The sequence below is a fragment of the Balaenoptera musculus genome, chromosome 21 (assembly GCF_009873245.2).
Source record: "Balaenoptera musculus isolate JJ_BM4_2016_0621 chromosome 21, mBalMus1.pri.v3, whole genome shotgun sequence".
Taxonomy (NCBI): domain Eukaryota; kingdom Metazoa; phylum Chordata; class Mammalia; order Artiodactyla; family Balaenopteridae; genus Balaenoptera; species Balaenoptera musculus.
Genome location: NC_045805.1, coordinates 13693908 through 13719984, shown reverse-complemented (window position 1 = coordinate 13719984; position 26077 = coordinate 13693908). Strand labels below are relative to the sequence as shown.

Here is a 26077-nt window from a genome sequence, read left to right as displayed (position 1 = left end):
AACAGGAGGCGCTAAGGACCACACGAGGGCTACAACTAAAGCATTCCTGGAGTTCAGAGGAAGGACTCCCCGCTTCTGACTGAGTGGGTCCTGTAAGAATTTATTCGGGAAAGCAGCCTCTGGCCTATTTGGGTAGGATTTGGACATCTTTTTTTTTTGGCTGCGTTGGGTCTTCGCTGCTGTGCGCCGGCTCTGTCTAGCTGCAGCGAGCGGGGGACACTCTCCGCTGCAGTGCGCAGGCCTCTCATTGTGGTGGCCTCTCCTGCTGCAGAGCACAGGCTCTAGGCGTGCGGGTCCCAGTGGTTGTGGCTCGCAGGCTCAGTAGTTGTGGCTCGCGGGCTCTAGAGCACAGGCTCAGTAGTTGTGGCGCACGGGCCCAGCTGCTCCACGGCATGTGGGATCTTCCCGGACCAGGGCTCGAACCCGCGTCCCCTGCGCTGGCAGGTGGACCCTCAGCCACTGCGCCACCAGGGAAGCCCTGGACATCTTAAAGCAGGACCAGGGAGGAGAGCTGTAGGTGAGGGGGACTGCGGAGCGGGTTTGGAGGCACGGGGACCTTCTGCTGGGCTTTGGGGGGTTCGTGAGGTGCAGCAAGGGCAGGGGTGCTGAGGAGGAACGGAGGTGGCGTGCGCTGTGACACCTGCCTCCGTGGCGGCCCCAAGGCTGGGGTCGGCAGGGGAGCCCGGAGGAGCACGGGGAGAGGAGGGATCGCCCTTCCACTCGCCCCAGGACGAGGGCCTACAGATGCCTCAGAGCCGCCTCCGCACTTCACGGCCCCACCACCATTCTCCAGACTCAAAAACTCACCCTCCAATTCCTTCTCTTTTTTCCATTTATACCCACTTAGTTACCGAATCCTGGTACGTATTTTTTTTAAGTGATTAAATTTTTTAAAATTCTGGTAAAATACGAGTAACATAAAATTTACCATTTTAACCATTGTTAAGTGTGCAATTCCGTGGCATTAAGTGTGAAATTCCGTGGCATTAAGTACATTCCCAGTGTTGTATAACCATAACCACACTCTAGTCCAGAATTTCTCATCATCCGAAGCAGGAACTGTACTGTGAAGCAGTAACCCCCACCGTGTGTCTTTTTCTGTCTCTATGAATTCACCTATTTTAGGTCCCTGGTATAAGCAGAATCGTATGGTATGTGTCCTTTTGTGTCTGGCTTCTCTCACTTGGCATAACGTTTTCAAGGTTCACCCGTGTCATGGCGTGTATCAGAATTTCCGTCTTTTGTAAAGGCTGAAGAACATTCCATCGTGTGCATGCACCGCATTCTGTTTATCTCTTCACCTGTGGGTGGACATTGGGGGTCACATCCCAGCTTTTTAAAGCCCCATGTGTCCTCGCTTTTTGTCATCCTCTGCGTTGTGTCCCACCTTTGTGTAGATTTGAATCACTGTGTGCCTGGGTCCCAGCACTTGCCTCTTAAGGTCCAGTGGCCTTGCCCTCAGCCCAGGCTCTAGTCCTGTTCTTGTGCGGAGCTGGGCAGGGACTTGAACTTCCCCGCACGGTTTCCTGGTCTTTGCATTGACAGTAACAGCTCCGTGCAGTGAGGACTGTTACTACACGTGCTCTCACGGGTGACTGCTCAGCACCGGCCTGACGCGTGCTACGTGCTTAGCTCACAGTGGCCTCACAGACATCGTAACCGCACGCTGATTTCCCCGCACGTCTTCCTTCCCACCTCCTGTGCAGCTTACCCTGTCCTGCGTTCCGGATTAACTTGCTCCAAATCCTTGAGCTGAGGTGGGGAGCTGCTTCTCATGCCCGGAGCCTGAAGTTACGCTCATTTGCTTAGGCCACGCTCACCTCCTGCGTCCACACACAGCTCCCCCGAGACAGTGTGATGGCGTCCACAGTTTCTTTTGCACTTACTGGCACCTCGTTATTCTCTATTTTGTGTCTGTATTGTTGTTATGCAGTTTACTTCCAAGCCTCATGAATGGCGTCTGCAAGTTTTCGAAGTTTGTACCCCCAAGTGGATATTAAATCATGTACATGCCCAATAGAAGGTGAGGTTTTCCCAAACCCTCTTTCAGTCCTCACGTTAGAGTCTTACCAAGCCTTTCACGCTACGGAGTGCGCTCTCTCGGGCACTTTATTTTGAACAACATCAGTAGAAGGGGCACCCTGTCTTTTTTTTCGTTTATTCATTTATTTATTATTTTTGGCTGCGTTGGGTTTTCGTTGCTGTGCGCGGGCTTTCTCTAGTTGCGGTGAGCGGGGGCCACTCTTCATTGCAGTGCGCGGGCTTCTCACTGCGTTGGCTTCTCTTGTTGCGGAGCACGGGCTCTAGGCGCGTGGCTTTCAGTAGTTGTGGCTCACGGACTCTAGAGCGCAGGCTCAGTAGTTGTGGCTCATGGGCTTAGTTGCTCCACAGCATGTGGGATCTTCCCGGACCAGGGCTCGAATCCATGTCCCCTGCATTGGCAGGCGGATTCTTAACCACTGTGCCACCAGGGAAGCCCAGGCACCCTGTCTTGAAGCCACCCCTGCCAATCCGAATCTTGGGTTCTTGTAAAAGTCTAAGGCAAAGAAATTGAATGCTGGCTGGGTAATTACTTCTGGGTAATTACTTTTGGACTTTACAAAGGCAAGCGTTGGATATTATTATAAAAACCTTTTAAACATCAGTTTAGAAAGCAGCGAAGTATGTGGTTTAGTTATATGAATATGGACCCATAGGACAGATTTTTTTTAAACTGTCCTAACATTATACAGATGTGTTCCTGTGACTTGGGAGAATTTTTTCAGTGGTAGCTGCAGATGGGAGTTCAAAAATGCTTCCACTTAACCAGCTTAAATGGAAGAGAAAAATGTGAAGATATGCCACAGAAAACTGTTAATCCTCAAAATGTGGCTTTGGAGATTCTCAAGACCCTGTTGGAAGAAGCATGTTCAGAGACTTTGAATAAAATATTAATGAAATGTGAATAGAAAACCAGTAAATATTTCTAAAGTAATGTATATTGTTGTGTGACTTAAATATATGTATAGCTTGGTGAATACAGAGACTGTAATAAGCAGGCATTTGACCAGTTTCATCTGATCCCTAAAAGTTTATCTGTTCCAGTTGGGCACATTATATTTGGAATGTCTTTATTTTGGGATGTATGTGGTAGTGGTGGCTGGTGGCCAGTGTGAACGGGTGAGGCCTGGCCCTAATCTTACTGGTAAAAATCAGTCTAGCCCTATACTTACCTGTGAAAGCTTTGTGTCCCACTCTTGGACAGCTTTAAGGAGATGGGCAGGGAGTGGTTGAGTATAGAATTACTCAGCTTGCCTTGACTGTTTCAATAAAACAGTTTTCTAAAAACAAAGCATCTCCGCTCCCTTTCTCCTTTTAAAATCTTCTTGGAAATTGAATTGGGGATCCACACACAGAATCACTTTAATGAAAATTAAGCGGGCTTAAGGTTTACTATGCTTCCTTGGGGAGGAAAGCCCCAAGGCAGCGGGTGGGGATAATTCCCTGTGGAACTACTTGCTCCTTGTGCCTGGGATCCCTGAGTGACCCAAGTGGCCCTTCTCCTTCTCATGCTCAGGATGAGGAGATGGTCCAGGGGCAGCGACCACGGTCAGGAATTCCCCCGTGGGATGGGGTTGGAACAGCAGACCTGGGCACCTCTGTGGAGCTTCTATGGCTCCCACTGTCTACAGAGAGCCTGACTGCCCTTTCGGTTCCAGAGGGGATGGTTTAAGCAAATCTAGCTTTAGGTACTTTGCCAGCCAGGGTTACGGAGCAAGACTCCACCGGGTTTGGAGAGGCCTGTTGAAAGAACAGCACACGGTCTGGCTGCTGCCCTCTTGTTGCTCTCGAGGCCGAGCTCTGCCCAGCTAGTGCCGGACAAAGAGGGCGCTTTCAGGCCTCTGTAAACAGCCCATTGTGCAGGGGAGGAGGTGTACAAGGAATGGCAGCATCTTGCCAGCTTGGCTTGCTGCTTTAAGGCGAGATGTCAGGACTTACTTCTTCATTTGCTGCTGCTGCTGGGGCAAGGGTGCTATTTATGTGGGTTTGTTTGAGGGCTGCATTCCTGGAGAAATAGTCCATCAAACCGCTGTTATTCAGCTGGATGAAAGCTTGAGGAACTTTAGAAGGAGAGAAACATCCAGCTCACCCTTTTGGGGGATTTATAAATGACATGAAGACAATAAAATGCTAATGTAAGTATCCGTTTGCAGAATCGCAGGAGCTGTGCGTGCGTGTGTGTGTGTGTGTGCGTGTGTCCATAGAGAATGATGCCCTTGTGAGTCACCTCTGGCCCTGAGCCACTTTTTTCCTGGTGCAAACAGAATGGTAAGAGGTGACCCTTTGTGTACAGTGGGCCTTGAACCCACATGCTCCCAGGCCAAGGTAAAGGGGTGAATGCTAGCGGTTCTGTAGGACATGGAGAGTGAGATGGATTTCAGGTGCCGAGCTCTCCTAATACTGTGGCGTGTGAGTGCTGGAGGGACCTGTAGAGGCCGCCTGCTCTCATGGTTCCTAACCTGGGGTGTGGGCTGCAGGGGGCTTGTGAGCCCCAGGTGCAAACAAGTACGTGCATGTTCTTAGTGGAGGGGTTCAGCGGCCCAGCAGAGGGTAACAATTGTTCCTGTAGAGGAAAAAGCATGTGTTTAGTTAGGTTGGTGTCCCGGTCTTGGGAGATACCTTCTGGAAGCCTTGTAAGTGTCCAGCCTCCGTTTCCTCATCAGATTTTATATTTTGATGTTTAAATAAGACACACGATGTGAAAGCCTTCCCAAAACACAAAATTGATGCTAATTGTATCATTTAGCTCTTCTTTCCAAAGTTTGGGCAGTTGGGTGCCAGGATTTCTGTTTTCTGACGGTCATGCAGTCCAGTTTCTATTCCCCTGCCCGTACATCTATTTCTACCCAGGTCTATTTAAAGGCGTCCTCTGCTCTGGTTCTTTGCAGTGAGCTTGTGCCAGGTTTCCCCCACCATTGGTACGCTCCCTGTCACCCTGTGGTTTTAGACTCCTGCTTTATAGGAATTACAAAAGACTCAACTGAGCGAGCTCACTTTCTGTAGGTGTGAGAGTAGCTATAGGGAAGGAGGAGCTGGCTGCCAGTAGCCTTGTGTGTGCAACAAATACTGGCCGCTTAAGCCGGCTTAAAAGCTGACTGAATCATGTTCTTAGCAAACAGCACCATGATTATATGCCTGGGCTATAAAAAACTTCCTGAGATGATGTGGAGATTAAGAATTAGGAAAAAGATTCCAACTAGAGCACTATTGGAACAAGAATAAAATCTGGGTTTTAACCGCTTGTTGGCAAGTACATGAGTCTTGATACTTCTTAGAGACCTGCTGGGACTGTCTTAAGACGTGGCATTTGTGTTCACCTGGAGCATTTAAAGGCTATTTATTGTGGCTAATTTTCTTTGAATGTAGGTCTGCCTCCATTTCTAAATAGCCCAAGTGCCGTTTCCTTAATAGCAGCTAAATAGAAGGGAAAAGATTTATAATACTCCCCATTCACGTTTAAGAGTTCTCCCTTACGTGGATCTACATGAGGTATTGCCTTCGTTCTTCATTGTGTGGACTATAGTTTTCCCATGTATAGCATTAACCGATTTGTTCAGCAAAGTTGATTTGCAGCTTGTTACCCGGCTGCCAGCTAAAAGGCATGAATTAAACTGCTATAGCTTGTCATCATAACCCACTAAAGATAAGAATTTAGCTGGATTTAAATCCTTAGTGTTACAGATTAGTACCTAATAAAATGTTCTTGCATGGGTGCTACTGAATCAGCACTTTTCTGTGTTTTTTTTTTTTAAGTTTTCTTTCCTAAACTTATTTCTAGAAATAGACTTACTTTTTTCTTAGTATAATGCCACTGAATCAGCAATTTTCTGGGTTTTTTTTTTTTTTTAAAGTTTTCTTTCCTAGACTTCTTTCTAGAAATAGACATTTCTTTCTTAGTATAATGCCATCTACTTGTAGCTTGGCTATTGCTGATGCTTAATATAATCTAAAAAAATTAATCACTTGTTTATGACTGTGTTTGTTTATGGGGGGATGATTTAATATTCTCACACAGGGATGTGAGTCTGTTGAACAACTCCTGTAAATTTGCACCATCTAGGTTTTACGGAGATGACTTCAGGGACTTTGGGGAGAGAGGAGGGAAGGGCAGGCATGTGTGTAATAAATAGGGTGGGTACCTCCCATTCAGACTCGAAGTGCTGTGAGGTGATGAAGACAGCCAGAGTGGTTGGAGGGAAAGGCAGGTGCGCACATTATATGCATAAGGTTTCTGTGCATCCGTGGAGTTGCAATACCGTGTATGAAATCTGACCAGTCGGGGCCAGTAAGACCTGGACTTGATTTGTCTGCTTATGCTCGAGGTCTCGGTGTAAACGTCCCCTCCTCAGAGGGGCCTTCCCTGATCACTGGGTCTTAACGGTGCTAAGACTTACTCCACCTTGCAGACAGATACTGCTTGTTTACCTCCCCCACTAGCTGGTTAGCCCGTTGAGAGCCCAGACCAGGTCATCTGGCACTGTCTTCCCAGCTCCTAGCCCACACAAGATGCTCAGAATTGTTGAACGGCCGGGATAGTTCAGTTCGAGTTATGAATTCATCTAGAAGAAACCTGCTGTCAGTGTACTGATAATCAGTTCCTTTCTTGAGCTGTCTTATGTCCCTTTGACATGACCACCCAACATCCGATCGTTCATTTCAGTGGTTTTAAAAAAAATATGCCCATTGTCTCTCCTTATTGGGCTGCTGAGCAGAAAGAAAACAGTGTCTGTCTTCAGAACTGGCACCGGCATTGATACTCACTGATCCTGTCCCTGCCCAGTGGGGTGACTGCTCCCAGCTTCTCATTGGCCTATCCTCCACTGTCTGTTCTCTTGGGAAGTCAAGTATGGATTTTGTCTGCTAGTTACCTTTAGCCCAGTGGGCAGCAGCACAGGACCAGGCATGTGACGGATGCCCTGAGAGAACTTGGCAGGCTGGGTAAGCGCCAGGTGAGCACGTCCATCCCCTACTCCGCCCCTACCCCGCTGCCTAGTCTGTTTCTGCAGTGGTGTGTCACCCAGCAGCCAGCTGTTGGTGGCACAGATGGTGAGTGGTTTTGTAACTGCTGGTGCTTTCTCTGCACAGTTATGACCTGAAGAAATGCACTTACCTGCTCCTTCTCTGTTGTCATGTTAAAGCTCGAAATTGTCTGTGTGTCTGTGTGTCTGTGTGTGTATGTATGCCTACACAGGGCTATTGTAGCACAAGATTGCATTACATTGCCTCCTAGAGTATTGATGGCCAGTGAAAGCTCCTGATATTCTGCAGCTCTGTAAAAATATATATACGATGATGTAGATTTAAATTTGAAGAGGATTTCTATATTTGGGGAAAAAAAAACGATTTTCAGTCTTGGGACCTAGCTATTTAAAAAACATATAATAAGGAGCTCAAAAATACCATCTGAATTAATGATAAAGGTTAACACTTGTCGCATTGCCAGGCAGTTTTTGAGAAAAGTCTTTCAGATCGTTTACTAGGATTTCCTTCCCTGTACTGCCAAACATACTTTAGAGCAGTTATTCATCAATAATTTTCTAATTAGAATTATTCTTATTTGTTCTCTGTACTGCACATTTATTTTTACATTGATATATATATATATATTAATTGTTTATAATATTCAATTTGAGGCTTTAATATATACATGGGGTTGTTCATCTGATTTTCTTCGGTGTGTTTTGGCTTCTTAATTTTGTATGTAAACTCCCTGTAGTTGTGTCGTCTTTTATTACCTCTGTCTCTTACTGTTCTCCATGCAGGACTAATCACAGAATGTCAGTAGAGGAAATAATAAGAATGCCCAACATGGATTGAACACATTGTGGTGCCTCACACCATTCTAAGCTCTTCATGTGACCCATTTAGTCCTTATAAAAGCCCTATGAGATAGGTGCTGTTTTTGTGGATGAGGAAACTGAGGCACAGAAAGGGCAAGTGATTGGTCCCCAGTCATACAGCTGATGAGCTGGGGAGGCGGGATTTGGCTCTAGAATCTGGGATCTTAAATACTATTTTATACTTTCTCTCAAATAGTATGCTATAATCTCTCTAGATATTTGCTAGATAAATATCTCTAGATATTTATGCACACCCTTTTATTATTTATTTTAGCTATAATAGCTTGAGGAATATAAATGACACTGTTTTGTCAGAATAGCCAGCTCCAGTTTTCCGTGCGCTTATATGGCTGCTTTTGTGGTACAAAGAGCGTGGGGAAGGTGAGGGGCCCACTCAAAACCCAGCTTGGTCTCTTTCACCAGCTGGTGAGCTTGTGCTGAGCTTTGTCAGAAGAAATGGAAACTGATGGCCTTCGGGTGGTTGGGGCTAGTTTCTGCCTCTCTGTTCTTCTCCCCATCAGCTGTGATAATGAGAGTTGAGTGTATCTGATTAGGTGGAAGAGAACAAGAGAGAGAATATAAGGCAAGAAAATGGTAACTTATGCCCCTTGTGGGAACATTTTATGGCAGGAATTCTGAGTGACTAAATCTTTTTAATGTGGTCAACAAAAACTTTACACACGATGATAGAAGTAAAACGAATTCCTAAACTGTTTTTAGGAAAGTGAGATTTGACAGCCAAGAAAAGACCTGGACCGTCAGCCTGTGGCTTTCGTGCCCCCGATCGGTCAGCCAGCGTCGAGCTGATGGTCGGCCCCGGGGAGCCTGGAACAGCATCGCGCCGCCCTGGAATGAACGTGACGTTTTTCTCTCCGGCAGATATCGGCGTAGTGTGCCACCAACCCAGGACGATGCAAGCCCACGAGCTGTCCCAGTACTTTCGGATGCCAGAGATGGTTGACTTCCGGCAGTACGTGCGCACACTTCCAACCAACACACTCATGGGCTTCGGTGCGTTCGCGGCGCTCACCACCTTCTGGTACGCCACGCGGCCGCGGGCCCTGAAGCCACCGTGCGACCTGGCCATGCAGTCGGTGCAGGTGGCGGTAAGTGGAGCCTGGCCGCCCCCGGGCCTCTGCGTCTCTCTCCACAGGTTCCAGGCCCCATCGAAGGCGGCGTCGAGCAAGATCATAACCACAAGCAAATATTGGTGGGGCACTTTGTGAACTGAAATGTGCTCCCCAAACAGAATTTCAGCAGTGATGAGAAGAGGAGGGCAAAAAATAGGACAGAGGGACACAGGCAGTGACGCTGCTTGGGTGTCTGGCCACGTCACACGGAGCAGAGGCTCGTCCCATAATCTCCTGGGGCTTCTGCCCTGCGCTGGGCTCTGAGCTGTGCCCGGAGGATCCTGAGAGGGGAAAGGACAGGCACAGGGTCCCTGCCCTCAGCGGAAAGAGGGTTGTCAGTTGTTAGAGGAAGAAGGATTTCACCTGTGGTTGTCTGATACCTGGAACACATTGCACAGGGGTTAAAAAGGACTCAGGGATTTCTTTTTTTTTTTTGGCTGCATACTCATTAATTGCTTCTTTATATCAGATTTTTTTTAAGTTGAGTTTTTAGAACAGTTTTAGATTTACAGAAAAATTACAGAATTTCCATAAACTCCACGTCTATTTCTGCTATTATTAACATCTAACATTAGTATGGTACATCTGTTTTTTGTTTTTGTTTTTTTTTAAGCTTTTTTTTTAATTCTTGAATTTTATTTTTTTTTTTATACAGCAGCTTCTTATTAGTTATCTATTTTATACATATTAGTGTATACATGTCAATCCCAACCTCCCAATTCATCCCACCACCACACCCCCGCCGCTTTCCCCCCTTGGTGTCCATACGTTTGTTCTCTACATCTGTGTCTCTGTTTCTGCCTTGCAAACAGGTCCATCTGTACTATTTTTCTAGATTCCACATATATGCATTAATATATGATACTTGTCTTTCTCTTTCTGACTTACTTCACTCTATATGACAGTCTCTAGATCCATCCATGTCTCTACAAATGACCCAATTTCATTCCTTTTTATAGCTGAGTAATATTCCATTGTATATATGTACCACAACTTCTTTATCCATTCGTCTGTTGATGGGCATTTAGGTTGCTTCCATGACCTGGCTATTGTAAATAGTGCTGCAGTGAACATTGGGGTGCATGTGTCTTTTTGAATTATGGTTTTCTCTGGGTATATGCCCAGTAGTGGGATTGCTGGGTCATATGATAATTCTATTTTGAGTTTTATAAGGAACCTCCATAGTGGCTGTATCAATTTACATTCCCACAAACAGTGCAAGAGGGTTCCCTTTTCTCCACACCCTCTCCAGCATTTGTTGTCTGTAGATTTTCTGATGATGCCCATTCAAACTGGTGTGAGGTGATACCTCATTGTAGTTTTTTTTTTTTTTTTTTTTTCTCATTGTAGTTTTGATTTGCATTTCTCTAATAATTAGTGATGTTGAGCAGCTTTTCATGTGTCTCTTGGCCATCTGTATGTCTTCTTTGGAGAAATGTCTATTTAGGTCTTCTGCCCATTTTTGGATTGGGTTGTTTGTTTTTTAATATTGAGCTGGGTGAGCTGTTTATATATTTTGGATATTAATCCTTTGTCCGTTGATTCATTTGCAAATATTTCTCCCATTCTGAGGGTTGTCTTTTCGACTTGTTTATGGTTTCCTTTGCTGTGCAAAAGCTTTTAAATTTCATTAGGTCCCATTTGTTTATATTTGTTTTTACTTCCATTACTCTAGGAGGTGGGTCAAAAAAGATCTTGCTGTGATTTATGTCAAAGAGTGTTCTTCCTGTTTTCACCTAAGAGTTTTATACTGTCCAGTCTTACATTTAGGTCTGGAATCCATTTTGAGTTTATTTTTGTGTATGGTGTTAGGGAGTGTTCTAATTTCATTCTTTTACATGTACCTGTCCAGTTTTTCCGGCCCCACTTATTGAAGAAGCTGCCTTTTCTTCATTGTATATCCTTGGCTCCTTTGTCATAGATTAGTTGACCATAGGTGCTTGGGTTTATCTCTGGGTTTTCTATCCTGCTCCATTGATCTATATTTCTGTTTTTGTGCCATTATCATATTGTCTTGATTACTGTAGCTATGTAGTATAGTCTGAAGTCAGGGAGTCTGATTCCTCTAGCTCTGTTTTTTTCCCTCAAGATTGCTTTGGCTATGCAGGGTCTTTTTGTCTCCATACAAATTTTAAGATTTTTTGTTCTAGTTCTGTAAAAAGTGCCATTGTTAATTTGATAGGGATTGCATTGAATCTGTAGATTGCTTTGGGTAGTATAGTCATTTTCACAATATTGATTCTTCCAGTCCAGGAACATGGTATAATATATCTCTCCATCTGTTTTTGTCATCTTTGATTTCTTTCATCAGTGTCTTATAGTTTTATGAGTACAGGACTTTTACCTCTTTAGGTAAACCTTAGGTAGGTTTATTCCTGGGTATTTTATTCTTTTTGTTGCAATGGTGAATGGGATTGTTTCCTTAACTTCTCTTTCTGATCTTTTGTTGTTAGTGTATAGGAATGCAAGAGGTTTCTGTGCATTAATTTTGTATCCTGCAACTTTACCAAATTCATTGATTAGCTCTAGTAGTTTTCTGGGGGCGTCTTAAGGATTCTCTATGTATAGTATCATGTCATCTGCAAACAGTGTCAGTTTTACTTCTTCTTTTCCAATTTGTACACCTTTTATTTCTTTTTCTTCTCTGATTGCTGTGGCTAGGACTTACAAAACTATATTGAATAATAGTTGTGAGAGTGGACATCCTTGTCTTGTTCCTGATCTTAGAGGAAATGCTTTCAGTTTTTCACCATTGAGAATGATATTTGCCGTGGGTTTGTCATATATGGCCTTTATTATGTTGAGGTAGGTTCCCTCTATGCCCACTTTCTGGAGAGTTTTTATCATAAATGGGTGTTGAGTTTTGTCAAAAGCCTTTTCTGCGTCTATTGAGATGATCATATGGTTTTTCTTCTTCAATTTGTTAACATCACATTGATTGACTTGCATATATTGAAGAATCCTTGCATCCCTGGGATAAATCCCACTTGATCATGGTGTATGATCTTTTTAATGTGTTGTTGGATTCTGTTTACTAGTATTTTGTTTAGCATTTTTGCATCTATATTCATCAGTGATATTGGTCTGTAATTTTCTTTTTTTGTAGTATCTTCCTCTGGTTTTGGTATCAGGGTGATGGTGGCATCGTAGAATGAGTTTGGGAGTGTTCCTTCCTCTGCAATTTTTCGGAAGAGTTTGAGAAGGATAGATGTTAACTCTTCTTTAAATGTCTGATAGAATTCGCCTGTGAGGCCATCTGGTCCTGGGCTTTTGTTTGTTGGACAACTTTTCATCACAGTTTCAATTTCAGTGCTTGTGATTGGTCTGTTTTTATTTTCTATTTCTTCCTGATTCAGTCTCGGAAGGTTGTGCTTTTCTAAGAATTTGTCCATTTCTTCCAGGTTGTCCATTTTATTGGCATAGAGTTGCTTGTAGTAGTCTCTAAGGATGCTTTCTATTTCTGCGGTGTCTGTTGCAACTTCTCCTTTTTCATTTCTAAGTTTATTGATTCGAGTCCTCTCCCTCTTTTTCTTGATGAGTCTGGCTAATGGTTTATCAATTTTGTTTATCTTCTCAAAGAACCAGCGTTTAGTTTTATTGATCTTTGCTATTGTTTTCTTTGTTTCTATTTCATTTATTTCTGCTCTGATATTTATGATTTCTTTCCATCTACTAACTTTGGGTTTGTTTGTTCTTCTTTCTCTAGTTCCTTTAGGTGTAAGGTTAGATTGTTTATTTGAGGTTTTTCTTGTTTCTTGAGGTAGGATTGTATTGCTATAAACTTGCCTCTTAGAACTGCTTTTGTTGCATCCCACATGTTTTGGATGGTCGTATTTTCATTGTCATTTGTCTCTAGGTATTTTTTGATTTCCTCTTTGATTTCTTCAGTGATCTCTTGGTTATTTAGTAATGTATTGTTTAACCTCCATGTGTTCGTGTTTTTTACATTTTTCTCCCTTTAATTTACTTCTAATCTCAGTGTTGTGGTCGGAAAAGATGCTGATATGATTTCAATTTTCTTAAATTTACTGAAGCTTGATTTGTGCCCCAAGATGTGATCTATCCTGGAGAATGTTCTGTGTGCACTTGGGAAGGAAGTGTAATATGCTGTTTAAAGATGGAATGTCGCATAAATATCAATTAAACCTATCTGGTCTATAGTGTCATTTAAAGCTTTCGGTTCCTTATTAATTTTCTGTCTGGATGATCTGTCCATTTGTGTAAGTGAGGTGTTAAAATCCCCCACTGTTGTTGTGTTACTGTCGATTTCCTCTTTTATAGCTGTTAGCATTTGCCTTATGTGTTGACGTGCTCCTGTGTTGAGGTGCTCCTATGTTGGGTGCATATATATTTATAATTGTTATTATATCTTCTTCTTGGATTGATCCCTTGATCATTATGCAGTGTCCTTCCTTGTCTCTTGCAACATCCTTTATTTTAGAGTCTATTGTATCTGATATGAGTATTGCTACTCCAGCTTTCTTTTGATTTCCATTTGCATGGAATATCTTTTTACATCCCCTCACTTTCAGTCTGTATGTGTCCCTAGGTCTGAAGTGGGTCTCTTGTAGACAGCATATATATGGGTCTTGTTTTTGTAGCCATTCAGCGAGCCTGTGTCTTTTGGTTGGAGCATTTAATCCATTCACGTTTAAGGTAATTATCGATATGTGTGTTCCTATGACCATTTTCTGAATTGTTTTGGGTTTGTTTTTGTAGGTCCTTTTCTTCTCTTGTGTTTCCCACTTAGAGAAGTTCCTTTAGCATTTGTTGTAGAGCTGGTTTGGTGGTGCTGAATTCTCTTAGTTTTTGCTTGTCTGTAAAGCTTTTGATTTCTCCATCGAATCTGAATGAGACCCTTGCCAGGTAATCTTGGTTATAGGTTCTTCCCTTTCATCACTTTAAATATATTGTGCCACTCCCTTCTGGCTTGTAGAATTTCTGCTGAGAAAGCAGCTGTTAACCTTATGGGGGTTCCTTTGTATGTTATTTGTCATTTTTCCCTTGTTGCTTTTAGTAATTTTTCTTTGTCTTTAATTTTTGTCAGTTTGATTACTATGTGTCTTGGCGTGTTTCTCCTTGGGTTTATCCTGTATGGGACTTGCTGTGCTTCCTGGACTTGGGTGGCTATTTTATTTCCCATGTTAGGGAAGTTTTCGACTATAATCTCTGCAAATATTTTCTCTGGTTCTTTCTCTCTCTCTCTTCTCCTTCTGGGACCCGTATAATTCAAATGTTGTTGCATTTAATGTTGTCCCAGAGGTCTCTTAGGCTGTCTTCATTTCTTTTCATTCTTTTTTCTTTATTCTGTTCCGCAGCAGTGAATTCCACCATTCTGTCTTCCAGGTGACTTATCTGTTCTTCTGCCTCAGTTATTCTGCTATTGATTCCTTCTAGTGTAGTTTTCATTTCAGTTATTGTATTGTTCATCTCTGTTTGTTTGTTCTTTAATTCTTCTGGGTCTTTGTTAAACATTTCTTGCATCTTCTCGATCTTTGCCTCCATTCTTTTTCCGAGGTCCTGGATCATCTTCACTATCATTATTCTGAATTTTTTTTCTGGAAGGTTGTCTATCTCCACTTCATTTAGTTGTTTTTCTGGGGTTTTATCTTGTTCCTTCATCTGGTACATAGCCCTCTGCCTTTTCATCTTGTCTATCTTTCTGTGAATGTGGTTTTTGTCCACAGGCTGCAGGATTGTAGTTCTTCTTGCTTCTGCTGTCTGCCCTCTGGTGGATGAGGCTATCTAAGGGGCTTGTGCAAGCTTCCTGATGGGAGGGACTGGTGGTGGATAGAGGTGGGTGCTGCTCTGGTCGGCAGAGCTCAGTAAAACTTTAATCTGCTTGCCTAGTGATGGGTGGGGCTGAGTTCCCTCCCTGTTAGTTGTTTGGCCTGAGGCAACCCAGCACTGGAGCCTGCAGTGTCCTTGTCCCCATGGTGAGCCACAGCCACCCCCTGCCTCTGCAGGAGACTCTCCAACACTAGCAGGTAGGTCTGGTTCAGTCTCCTATGGGGTCACTGCCCCTTCCCCCTGGGTCCTGATGTGCACACTACTTTGTGTGTGCCCTCCGAGAGTAGAGTCTCTGTTTCCCCCAGTCCTGTCGAAGTCCTGCAATCAAATCCCACTAGCCTTCCATGTCTGATTCTCTGGGAATTCCTCCTCCCGTTGCCGGACCCGCAGGTTGGGAAGCCTGACGTGGGGCTCAGAACCTTCACTCCAGTGGGTGGACTTCTGTGGTATAATTGTTCTCCAGTTTGTGAGTCACCCACCCAGTGGTTATGGGATTTGATTTTATTGTGATTGCACCCCTCCTACCGTCTCACTGGGGCTTCTCGTTTGTCTTTGGATATGGGGTATCTTTTTTGGTGAGTTCCAGTGTCTTCCTGTTGATGATTGTTCAGCAGTTAGTTGTGATTCTGGTGCCTCTTACAAGAGGGAGTTGGGGTTTGGGGACTTATAATAGGATGAGGCCAGACTGGGAGCCTGCAGGGTTAATGTGGCCACAGAATTTAGGATGGGCGTGAAGAATCAAGGACATTCAAGAGGTGTGTAATGTAGAGTTGGGTGCCGTGGTTGTGTTTAACTTGGGCAAACAAAAGGTCAGGCTCTCATCGCTCTAAAAACCAAGCAGAGAGTGATGTTCCGTAATTAGGGCTTGCTGGGTGGGATGATAGGGACGTCCAAAGAGAGATCCTCAGTGCTCCTGCTCTGCCTTCCTTCCCTCGTACATCTCTTTTTAAGGTTAATAGAAAAGGTGAAGCAGCCAGGTGTTCACTGGTGCTTTGACTCTTCACCTCCTCTCTGTAGTTTCCTGCTTTCCCCTACCCAGGTCAGAATTCATTTTCAGGATTTATGACTCGCAAAAGAAAAGCAATGGGAAACAGAGAATCGCCTCATTTACTTTTAGATGTAGCAGTGAATGGTCGCCCCCCACCCCCTCCCTGCCCTCCTCTGACCCGGACTGCTGGTCTCGAGCAGGAGAGTGTGTCCTTCCAAATGAAGCCCTGGCCTAATTAATACCTTTTTGGTATTTATAGGATTTCAGTTCTTTGTTTCATTTCAGACAATTTCTTGGCTTCATTAATGTGGAACTCTTAAAATATATAAAAAGATATGTCAGTGTAATTCATGCCAAAATGTAAAAATAGAATGAACTACTGCTGAGGAAAGCTGGCTTTGTATTTTATTTCTAGTTAGAAGGTAAACTTAGTATTTCACAACAGCTAGTCATATACCAAGTATAAATAGAATTTAATTTTTTCTAATATGTGTGAAGTTTTTGGCATCCCTTCTCTTCTGGCAGAGGACTTGGTGTCTCACCGTAGCATTGCCATCACTCTGAAAAGAGTACTTGGCCAGTATAGATTTAAGATATTTTTAATTAAGCAGTAACTGTAAAAAATAAAAAATAAAAAAGTCAAATTCTTATTCTGTGAGAAATTGGAGAGGCACTTACAATGTGGTTTTTAAGTTCCAGTTTAGCATAAAGTCATTGAGCCTTATTAAAATAATCATACATGTTCTCTGTAGAACAATTTAAAACTACAGATAAGCAGAAAGAAAATTAAAATCTCTAATTCCATTACCTGGTGTATGGGCTTCCTGATTTTTCTCCTTGTTTATAGGAATAGATTTAGCTCTGATTTTCAGAATTTGTAGGTCTTAGGAAGAGATACAAAATTTGCTTTGCATATCTAAAAAAGAACTTAAAATATTGAATTTGGGATTACGATACTTAGTAATATAGATGCTTTTATATAGCTAGCATCGTCATATGGACTTCCATGGCAGAAAGAGTAACTTAATTCATTAAGTATTAATCAGGAGCCTGTCTGGCTGGCACTGTTGAAGGGGCTGATCAGCCGAATAAAGTATTGTTGCTTTGTTCCTACTTTGAAGCCAAGTAAGCACCATTTGCCCATCGCCACCTTCACACCCCCCTCCCATTTTGCATAGGCGGTTTTTTCACCCTCCTCTTCCCGTAAACTTTACGTGGCTATGAGAATGAGAGGAATCTGCCCTTTGCGTGTGGCTGCATCTCATCACTACCCACATGGGCTGCTTCCCAGTCACACTTTTCTTTTAAAGCAGCAGCACAGAGGGGACTTCCCTGGCAGTCCAGTGGTTAGGACTCCACAATTCCACTGCAGGGAGCGTGGGTTCCATCCCTGGTCACGGCACTAAGATCCTGCATGCTGCACAGTGTGGCCAAAAAAAAAAAAAAAAAAAAAGGAAGAAAATAAATAAATAAAGCAGCAGCACAGAGGTTCTGGATAAGTTAAAGCTTCTGAAATTTCCTTTTACAAATCAGGGTAATAAAGAGGCCGTTAGCACCCGTGCAGGAAAGGTGATGCAGACACACGCTATAGAATAGGGCAGAGAAACTGGAGTTGGCAACAGAATCCCAAAAGTGTCTCATAAATTTTTGAGCCTGGTTTGATCAGGACCCTATTTAGAGAGCCGTTTCCCTCTGTCTGCAGGTACAGCCCCCAACCTGCAGCAGTGCGTGTCCGGGAAGAATTCTGTCTTCCACAGCGTTTCTCTACTGTTGCTCCATAACTTTGAGCAGGGGATGAAAGCACGTTTTTGTGTGTATATCTGGGTGTTTTTGTTTTTTGTTTTTTAAATCACATTCACAAGTGATGTGCAAGTTTTCCAGTTTTAGCTGGTCTCAACCTGTTCTCTGGAATTGAGATCTCATGTCCCACTCGTGAAGCTGATCTTTGCTGGAGTGACCAGAAACCGTTTGGGACTGATCAGGGCCCAGGCCGTGGTAGTTGCAGTTACGGGGTGTAGGAGAGCATTTTGGAGCCGGAAGGGACCAGAGGGACAGGGGCAGCTGTGGCCGAGGCTGGACCTGACCGCTCTGCTTGGACCAGGCGGCCTTGGGCAGGCTCACCCAGCCTGACCTTCAGATTCCTCATCTGGAGAACAGAAGTGACGGGACCTTCCCTCCCGCAGTGTTAAGAGGCTGCATAGATGCAAGCAGCATCCACTCGGCCCAAGAGAAGCGTTCAGTAAATGTTAGTTTCTTCTTCCGTGAAGGTCTTCTCTTTGAACCCTCACATTTCATACACAAGAAAATAACTGAGCCCACAGAGGTGAAATTATACCATACAGTTAGTGGAAGTTCTGGAACTCTCTTATGCTGCCTCATTACGGTGGTTGAAAGTTATGTACTATAACTAGGACTCTGGTCGGGGGAAACGGATAAAGCAGGATAATAAGGAAGCTTTGGATCCGTGTGGGTAAATTTGACGAGTCAGTGGCTAGAGTTTCTAAACCCACGAGCAGACTCTTCTGAAAACGGATTTGCAGGCAAATGAGTCCAAAGGTAGTAATGGAAATGGAAGGAGGAGAAGGTACAGGTAGGGTAAGAAACAGAGTCTGGGGTCCCCCACACAGGTTGGATGTATTGATAGGATCAGAAACTGTCAAGGATGAGGTGGAGGTGGGGACCGGGGGAGGGGCAGAGCGCTGTCAGAACCTGGGCAGCAGCCCACGCGAGTTGTGGTGAGCTTCTGCCTTCCCTGAACCGGGTCGGACATAGGTGGGGCTAGAGCAGAACTCGGTGCTGATGGGGTCGTGGGCCTGGGTTTAAGGGGTTTAGGCAACAAACCCTTACAAAGTATAGATGAGAACCATTGCCATTGCGGAAAGAGGTGGCAGGACGAGTATGTGAGTTCCTCCAATTGATGAAAGATGTCTTACAGGCATTGAGATGGCTATCTTCTCAAATTACGTTGGAAAGATTTTTGAGACCTACCACGAGATTATAATGCACTGAAACGAAAACTCAAGTTAACTGTTTTGTTCTGTTCTTAAAAATTAGAGAAGGGAAAAAAAAAAATTAGAGAAGGGAATACATCGTAGCGAGTAAAACATTTTTATACCTTCCAGTCCTTAGCGTTTTAAAGGCTTCATTTGAAGACTATCAGAACTTAGTTTAAAATGTACCTCTGGTAACTCAACCAGTTAGTCTATAACAGAGTCACTGTTTCGACTTGTTACCAGGCCTTGGCTTAGCGTGGGTTCATACCTTTTAATATGTAGAACCAGTTCTGTGGGTATAACTCATCCTGTCTCCGTGTTGGATGACTTACTTCCACCCCAGATAACCTCATGACATCCAGGTCACGTGCTGGCTGGGTGACCCTTTTGCATGAAAGGTTGAGATTTAAACATTCATATGTTGGGATATATATATGGTGAGGAACTTGCCTTAGCATTTTAATCCCGTGCTGCTGAAAGTCAAATATAGAGGCTGGGACACTCTGGATTCGATCCTCCCTGAGTCACAGCGTAGGTGTGAGATGGGCATTCATTCAGCAAATACATGGTGTGTCCAGACCAGGCAGGAAGAGGTTGCTGCCCTTGTGGAGTGTATAGCCCGGCAGGAAGGACCACCAAGGACTCCCTCCAGCCCTGGCAGAGGACAAGGCCATCCTCAAACTAAGAGTCACATGAGTGACTTGTTTTCATGCCACAAAACTAGAACCACGGTTCTTTATCAGGAAGAACTTGAAAGAAGCAAACTAAAGGTAGCACATCCAGCCTGTGGAAGACATGCTCAGTAAATAACAAGGCTTTCGAATTCAAAAGTCCCCTCCTCCAGGGAGGCCTTCTTGATGCCATTGCTTATCCGGACAAACCTGTGGCCTCCCAGCTCATGTGCCCGCTGTGACAGGGACTGGCATTCTTAGTCCATGTGTACAGGTGCCTATGGAGACTGCCACTGAGTAGGATTTCCCCTGTGGCTGGCAGAATCACGTCTGACACAGGGTATGGGTGTAAAGACCTACTTGCAAACTGGCAAAGCAATTTCCACACGAGAAGAGAGCAGGTCGTTGTTTGAAAGCTTTTATGAAGTTCTCACCCTGGACTTGTGGAGACAAAGGGGTGATGATGGTGCCCGCCCCCAAAAAAGAGTTGAACTCCTAGAAACAGTGAGTAGAATGGTGGTTGCCAGGGGCTGGGTGGGTGGAGGAAACAGGGAGAGGTTGGTAAAGGGTCCAAACTTTCAGCTGTCAGAGGAATAAGGTCTGAGGATCCGATGTCTGACATGGTGACTGTAGTTGATAATGTTGTATCGTATAATTGAAATTTGCTGAGAGAGTAGAACTTAAGTGTCCAAAAAAGATTTAAAAGGGTAAATATGTGAGGTGATGGATGTGTTAATTAATTCGATGGGGGGATCCTTTCACAACGCATGTGTGTATCACGTCACATTGTCCACTGTAGATATGTTACAGTGTTGTCAATTACACATCAGCAAAGCTGGAAAAACACAGCAAGAGTGGCGATGCCCTTCCGGACCTGAGTGGAGGGGCTTAAGCGGCTGTTGAACTGGGCAGGATGAGAGGCAGCAGCGTGGGGACGAGCCCAAGGGGAAGCTGCAGGGGCAGAGCAAGAGGAAGGCTGTCCAGGAAGGGCAGGTGCGGGCAGACGGTGGGCTCACTCACCCCTCTGACGCAGCCCTGTGGGCGTGCGGAGGACTGACAGGGCAATCTGCGAGGGGCGTTAGCCTCGGCAGGCGTTAGTCTGAGCCAGGTCCACACGAGGAGGAAGGGAGGGGCGGCCTCGTTCCTGCAGTCACGTGTAAATGTGAACTTAAACGTGAGCATCATTCTCATCTCTGGGAAGCCCGGGAACAGTTGACTAGGAGAGCGTGTGAGACTTTGGAAGAATCCCTTGGTTTGAGGCTCTGGCTTCATATCTGTCTGGAATCCTTGTGTAAATCTGTGATTAGGCATTAACGCTCACTTACTTACCTTTTGTAATTGCAAGCTCCTGTCACTGTTCCCCACGGCCTGTTCTTCCCTGTGATATGATTATACCTGTGGTCAGGTAAAGAGGTGGGCAGAGATGTGCCCTTGCAGCCCCACCACTGGCGACTTTGCTGCTGTGACATTCAGAGAATTTTCACACAAGTTTTCCAGAAACATCACAACTTCAGAGGGCATTTTCAGCCAGTTGTCCTAGCAGTTGGGGCACAGAGGGTGGGATGGAGGGGACATGGGTTCGAGCCCTGGTCCGGGAAGATGCCACATGCTGTGGAGCAGCTAAGCCCGTGCGCCACAACTACTGAGCCTGAGCTGTAGAGCCCACGAGCCACAACTACTGAGCCCACGTGCTGCAACTACTGAAGCCCACGTGCCTAGAGCCCGTGCTCCGCAACAAGAGAAGCCACTGCAGTGAGAAGGCCATGCACCACAACGAAGAGTGGCCCCCGCTCACTGCAACTAGAGAAAGCCCACACGCAGCAACGAAGACCCAACGAAGCCCAATAAATAAATAAATAAGTAAATTAATTAATTAGCCTCGCCCCAAGCAAGGTCCACTCCTGTCGAATGAAACACGGCAGATGTAGGCCTTCTGAGCCTCTGGGCAAAAACCCCGCCTTCACAGCAGCCTCTAAAAGGCCGAACAAGGGCAAGGAACAGACGCGTTTCCTTCAGACTATGAGCTAGTGCCTCGCTCGTTCTAAGTGGCCAGCACTCGGAGATGCTACAGGCAGGCTTGTTTTGCTGGACCAGTGTGTGTTTGTGGGAATTTGGATTTTGTGACTTTGAACTCTCTCCCCTTCCACGGAGGTGGGAGGGAGCTATTTTCCCTTGTGCAGTTGGCTAGTTTTCTCTGGTGACGAGATTGACCTGTGTTTGGCAGCACAGAACTGGTTTGCTAAGTACTGAGTCGGCCTCCCCCACCCCTTAGGCAGGTCCTCCCTTCGGTACAGGGGGCGCTCAGGAAGCTGAAAACTGGAGAGGAAGCTGGGGTGGCGGGACAGGAAAGCCTCCTGAGGATTAGAGGAGAGTGATAGAGAACCAGACCCCCCCAGCTGGCCACCAGCATCTGGGCTCGTCTCCTGCAAGGTGGAGATGAACCGTGTGTGGGCGAGTTTGAACCCGGATGTCCTACAGGCTGGTCTGAAGCTCGCTCTGCCACATTTTAGACGTGGGACTGAGACAGGAAGGTCTCCCCACCGTCTGTTTGTCCGTTTTCTCATCTTCGAAGTGAATACTCACTTCCTTCCAAACCTCCTGCGCTCAGATGACAACACCCGGCACCGGTTGTGACAGATGCGCCTGCCCCTTCTTCACTCACTGGGGGAAAGGGTCTCAGGAGGCTGGCTGGTTAAGTGGTGAGCGCGAGTAGCGAACCTGAGGGTTCATGGCTGCGTGGTCACATTTATGTCAACACAATGGAGGAGTCTAGGTATTTTTAAAATACCCTGTTCATTATCCTAAAAAATCTGGTTGGGAACACCACCTATTGGCTGGTCTTGAATAAAGGCCCTAGTTTGCTCTGTCAAAGATCTCGTGTTGCTGGATAGAACTGATGGCCAGAGAGCCTCTAGGTCCCCGGATGGAAAAGTCTCTTTGTGCCTGTTTATAAAAGGCTGTAGGTGATGGTGGCCTGAGCAGGTAAGATGCATGTGAAATCATTGTGCTGGGAGGAGTGTATTTTACATGGACGATATTGGAAAGAGCAAAAAAAAAGTCATTTTTACCCCCGAGAACTGTGGTTTCCACCTGCTGCTTTTCTCCCTAGAGATGGAGTAGATGAAATCCAGCCCAGTCTTCAGCAGCCTCTTTAGATGTTTCTGGGTTCTCCCCACTCCCTCTCTGCTGTCCCTTCCTTCCCCTCCTCCCTCCCTCCCTCCCTCCTACTTCCTGCCCTCCCCCAGTCCATCTCCTTAGAGGAAATAAACGGTAGTAACATAATAGGTGGTTGACTGTTGGGGCCATTTTCTAGATGGAGATAAGTGGGACCACAATTTATAAAGCTCAGGCCTTTCTATCCCTGAGAAATCCTCAAGGATGTAATAATTTGCTTTTGCATTTATTCATTCATTCATTCATTCATTTATTTATATTTATTTTTGGCTGCGTTGGGTCTTCATTGCTGCGTGCTGGCTTTCTCTAGTTGCGGCGAGCAGGGGCTACCCTTTGTTGCGGTGCGCGGGCTTCTCATTGCGGTGGCTTCTCTTGTTGCGGAGCACGGGCTCTGGGCGTGCGGGCTTCAGTAGTTGTGGCTCATGGGTTCTAAAGCACAGGCTCAGTAGTTCCTCAGCATGTGGGGTCTTCCCAGATCAGGGCTCGAACCCTTGTCCCCTGCATTGGCAGGCAGATTCTTAACCACTGCGCCACCAGGGAAGTCCCTGCTTTTGCATTTAAATATGGGAGTGATGCAAAATGAGTCTCACCATCACATGTTCCTTTTTCTCAAATATTGGCAAGAGCTCTAGTCCTGGGAACCATCGATTCACAGATGTTCACTGTCTTCCTGTCCTTACTGCCCCTGAGGGGAACTTGAACTTTTATTTCCTAACTCAGCCCACGTGGGGAGACTGACCTCTAGAGGAACCTTTGCTTGTATAGCCATTGCCGAATATCCTCGTGACCGCGATTTGACGGTAGTATGGTCACTACCCACTGACTCACAATCTTTTTTTTTTTTAAACTGGGAAAACTGTATAAACCACATTAAAGAGGAAAGAAAAAGCCCTTAATCCTCCCTGACTCAATCTTTATGGACCAATTTCCTGCACATTCCACTGGGGTTGTCTGCATAGCTCTCCCTGTTTTTTGAGCACAACTGAAACCCGTACCTCCACCCCCGATCTGTTGGTTATGTCAGAAGTCCAGAAAGGCCAGATTTAAAATATTTCTTCATTTAAGTAGGTGTTCCTAGAAATAGCTGCATGTACTTGAATAACCCGATAGTTAAATGCCCTGCCTTTGAAATGGCTCAATTTTGTAGCACATATGGACATTTGAGCTTCCATTGCACTCAGCATGCAAGCCCTCACCTTGCAGGTGTAACTAAGGTTGCTAACACCCAGGGTTTATGGATAGCACTTTCGTTCAAGATGAATGGTAACTCACATGCACATCAAAAATGATGAGTCCTTACGGGCATATTGTGATCATCATGGAGCAACAAAACACAGACCTTGTTGCTTGGTCTTCCCCACCCTCATTTCACTCAGCTCCTCTCCTGAAATTACAGAGTACGCCTTACAGTTAAGTGACAATGTGACCTGTCACCCAGTGTTTCACCTATACCTTAAATTGTACAGTTTTGACATAGAATTCATTTACTGCTTTATCTTCAAACTTTTGCTACTTATTCTAATTGCTAATTAGAGTAATAATAAATGTCTTGTCCTCGGGTTCCTCTGTCAAGATGATGGCTTTATTTGGGATGTGATTAACTTCTTTAACTTTGATTTGGCTGTTTTACCACCATGCTTCTCAAAGTCCTGAAGATCATATACCACCAAAACGGTAGCATAACCAAAGAATTATTTAGGCAAAAGTTTGTTATAAAACGATACTCCAGAGCAGTGATTCTCAAAGTAGGGACTGGGGAGTTGACCTGTTGTTTTGAAGACGTAGGGTCTCCATATATCCAGAGCTAAACTTAATCTCTTTTTTCAAACCTACCCCCAATCCCTAGTTTCCTATTTTGGATAAATCGGAACTGCTGTTCTCTCAGGCCTCCGACTCTCCCCTCCCTCTTTCCTGCATCCCGTTACCTACCGATCCCATTCGTTCGTGCTTAGCGCCTCCAGCGTCACGGCCCTGCCCTAGTCCAGGCCCACGTCAGTTGGTCTCTGTCCATCTTGTTCTGTACACTGCTCAACCTCCTAGTAGATTTCCTTTTACAGCATTACCCGGATCTTCACCACTTCCCTGCTGGGAACCTTAATGCCTCCAGGCTGGCGCACCAGAGTCCCCCAAAGGGCCGGCTGAAACGCGGCTGCTGGATCACACCCCCAGAGTTTCTGACTTGGCAGATCTGGCAGAGGGCTCGCTAAATGCTTTCCCTACAAGGACCAGGTGTTCCCTTGACCATCCTCTGAGGACCTCAGCTCTGGGGTGAGCCTGTGCTCTGTAGATTCTAGGCTTCTCCTCTCTATTCATTCCAGCTCCCTCCACGCTCCTCTGCTCAGCCAGTACTCCTTGGAGTCCCTCTGGTCATGTAGGGATAAGATTTAGCCGCCTTCAGAACAAGCCCTGTATCTTATTTGCCTGGTTCCCGTCAGCTCTGTTGGCAGCCGTGGGCGCCGCTCAGCAGAACGCCCTGGGAAGGCAGTATTGCTTTTGCAGAGAAACAACTGAGTAGTGCCATGGATGAGCGACTGTCCTGATGAGAGGTGTAGGTGGCACTGTGCTCGGCTGAGGTCATGAGGACCTCTCCGCGGGCCACCAGGCTGCCTGCGCCTCCAGGCCATGTGGTGACACGCAGAGCAGGTTGGGCGGGTGGCCAGGAGACAGCTATTTAATGGCGGTTGGCTCCTCCTTACCAGGCACACCTCTTACTTTTCTCAGCTTTTTTTCTCCTTCCCATTTTCGGTCTTTCAGTCTCCTATCTCTCTCTTTCTATCTTAGCCTTGATGCCCTGGGTCTTTGGGGTAGCTTCCTGGGTTGAAGAGGCTTCTGATGTTTACTATAAAGCCACGAATTGCTCCTGAATTTTAATCTGAATATTTGTTGGTGAAATGGTATAGGCTAAGAAGGACTGGCTTTGTAGTTAGGACACGTTATCAGGTGTCTGAGTAATATTCTACACATTAGTGTTTTACAGGAAAGTTCTTGTTTAACTAAAACTAACCCTGGACATGGGCACGTGATATCCCCATTTTACAGAAAAGAAAACAGACTCCGAGATTAAGTAATAATAATGCAGGATTCTCAAGTGAAGAGATTTTTCCGTCTTTAGGTGCACGAAGAATAACTTCTTTGCTTTTATAAAGTAGCATGTTGTAGTTAATAATTGTATTTGGAATCATGGCTACAGGTCTTAGAAAGTTTCTGCCAAGATAAGACTGTGTGACGATTAGAAAATATGATTGGGTGATATTTACCCCAGAAGACTATTAACAGTTGTAGATCAAGAGTTAAACACACATATGTAGCACATAGTAGATATTAAAAGAACGTATGTAAATGTATAAGCAAAAAAAAAAAGTCTGGAAGGAGCTCACCAAACTGATAACAGGGGCTAGTCATTTTTTTCCTCGGTATACTTCTATACTATTAAAAATTTTAATAAGTATAT

The 26077-nt window shown here is 45.0% G+C and overlaps 1 protein-coding gene across 2 annotated transcripts in view; it reads left to right on the top strand.

The window, feature by feature from the left end:
* ACSL1 (acyl-CoA synthetase long chain family member 1) overlaps positions 1-26077 on the top strand; it is a 68723-nt gene that overhangs the window by 11490 nt on the left and 31156 nt on the right. For both annotated transcript variants that reach the window (XM_036838991.1, XM_036838990.1), the window contains exon 2: positions 8760-8986. In XM_036838991.1, the coding sequence (XP_036694886.1) occupies positions 8792-8986 (195 nt within the window). In that variant the 5' untranslated portion in view covers positions 8760-8791. The remainder of the gene's footprint in view (positions 1-8759; positions 8987-26077) is intronic.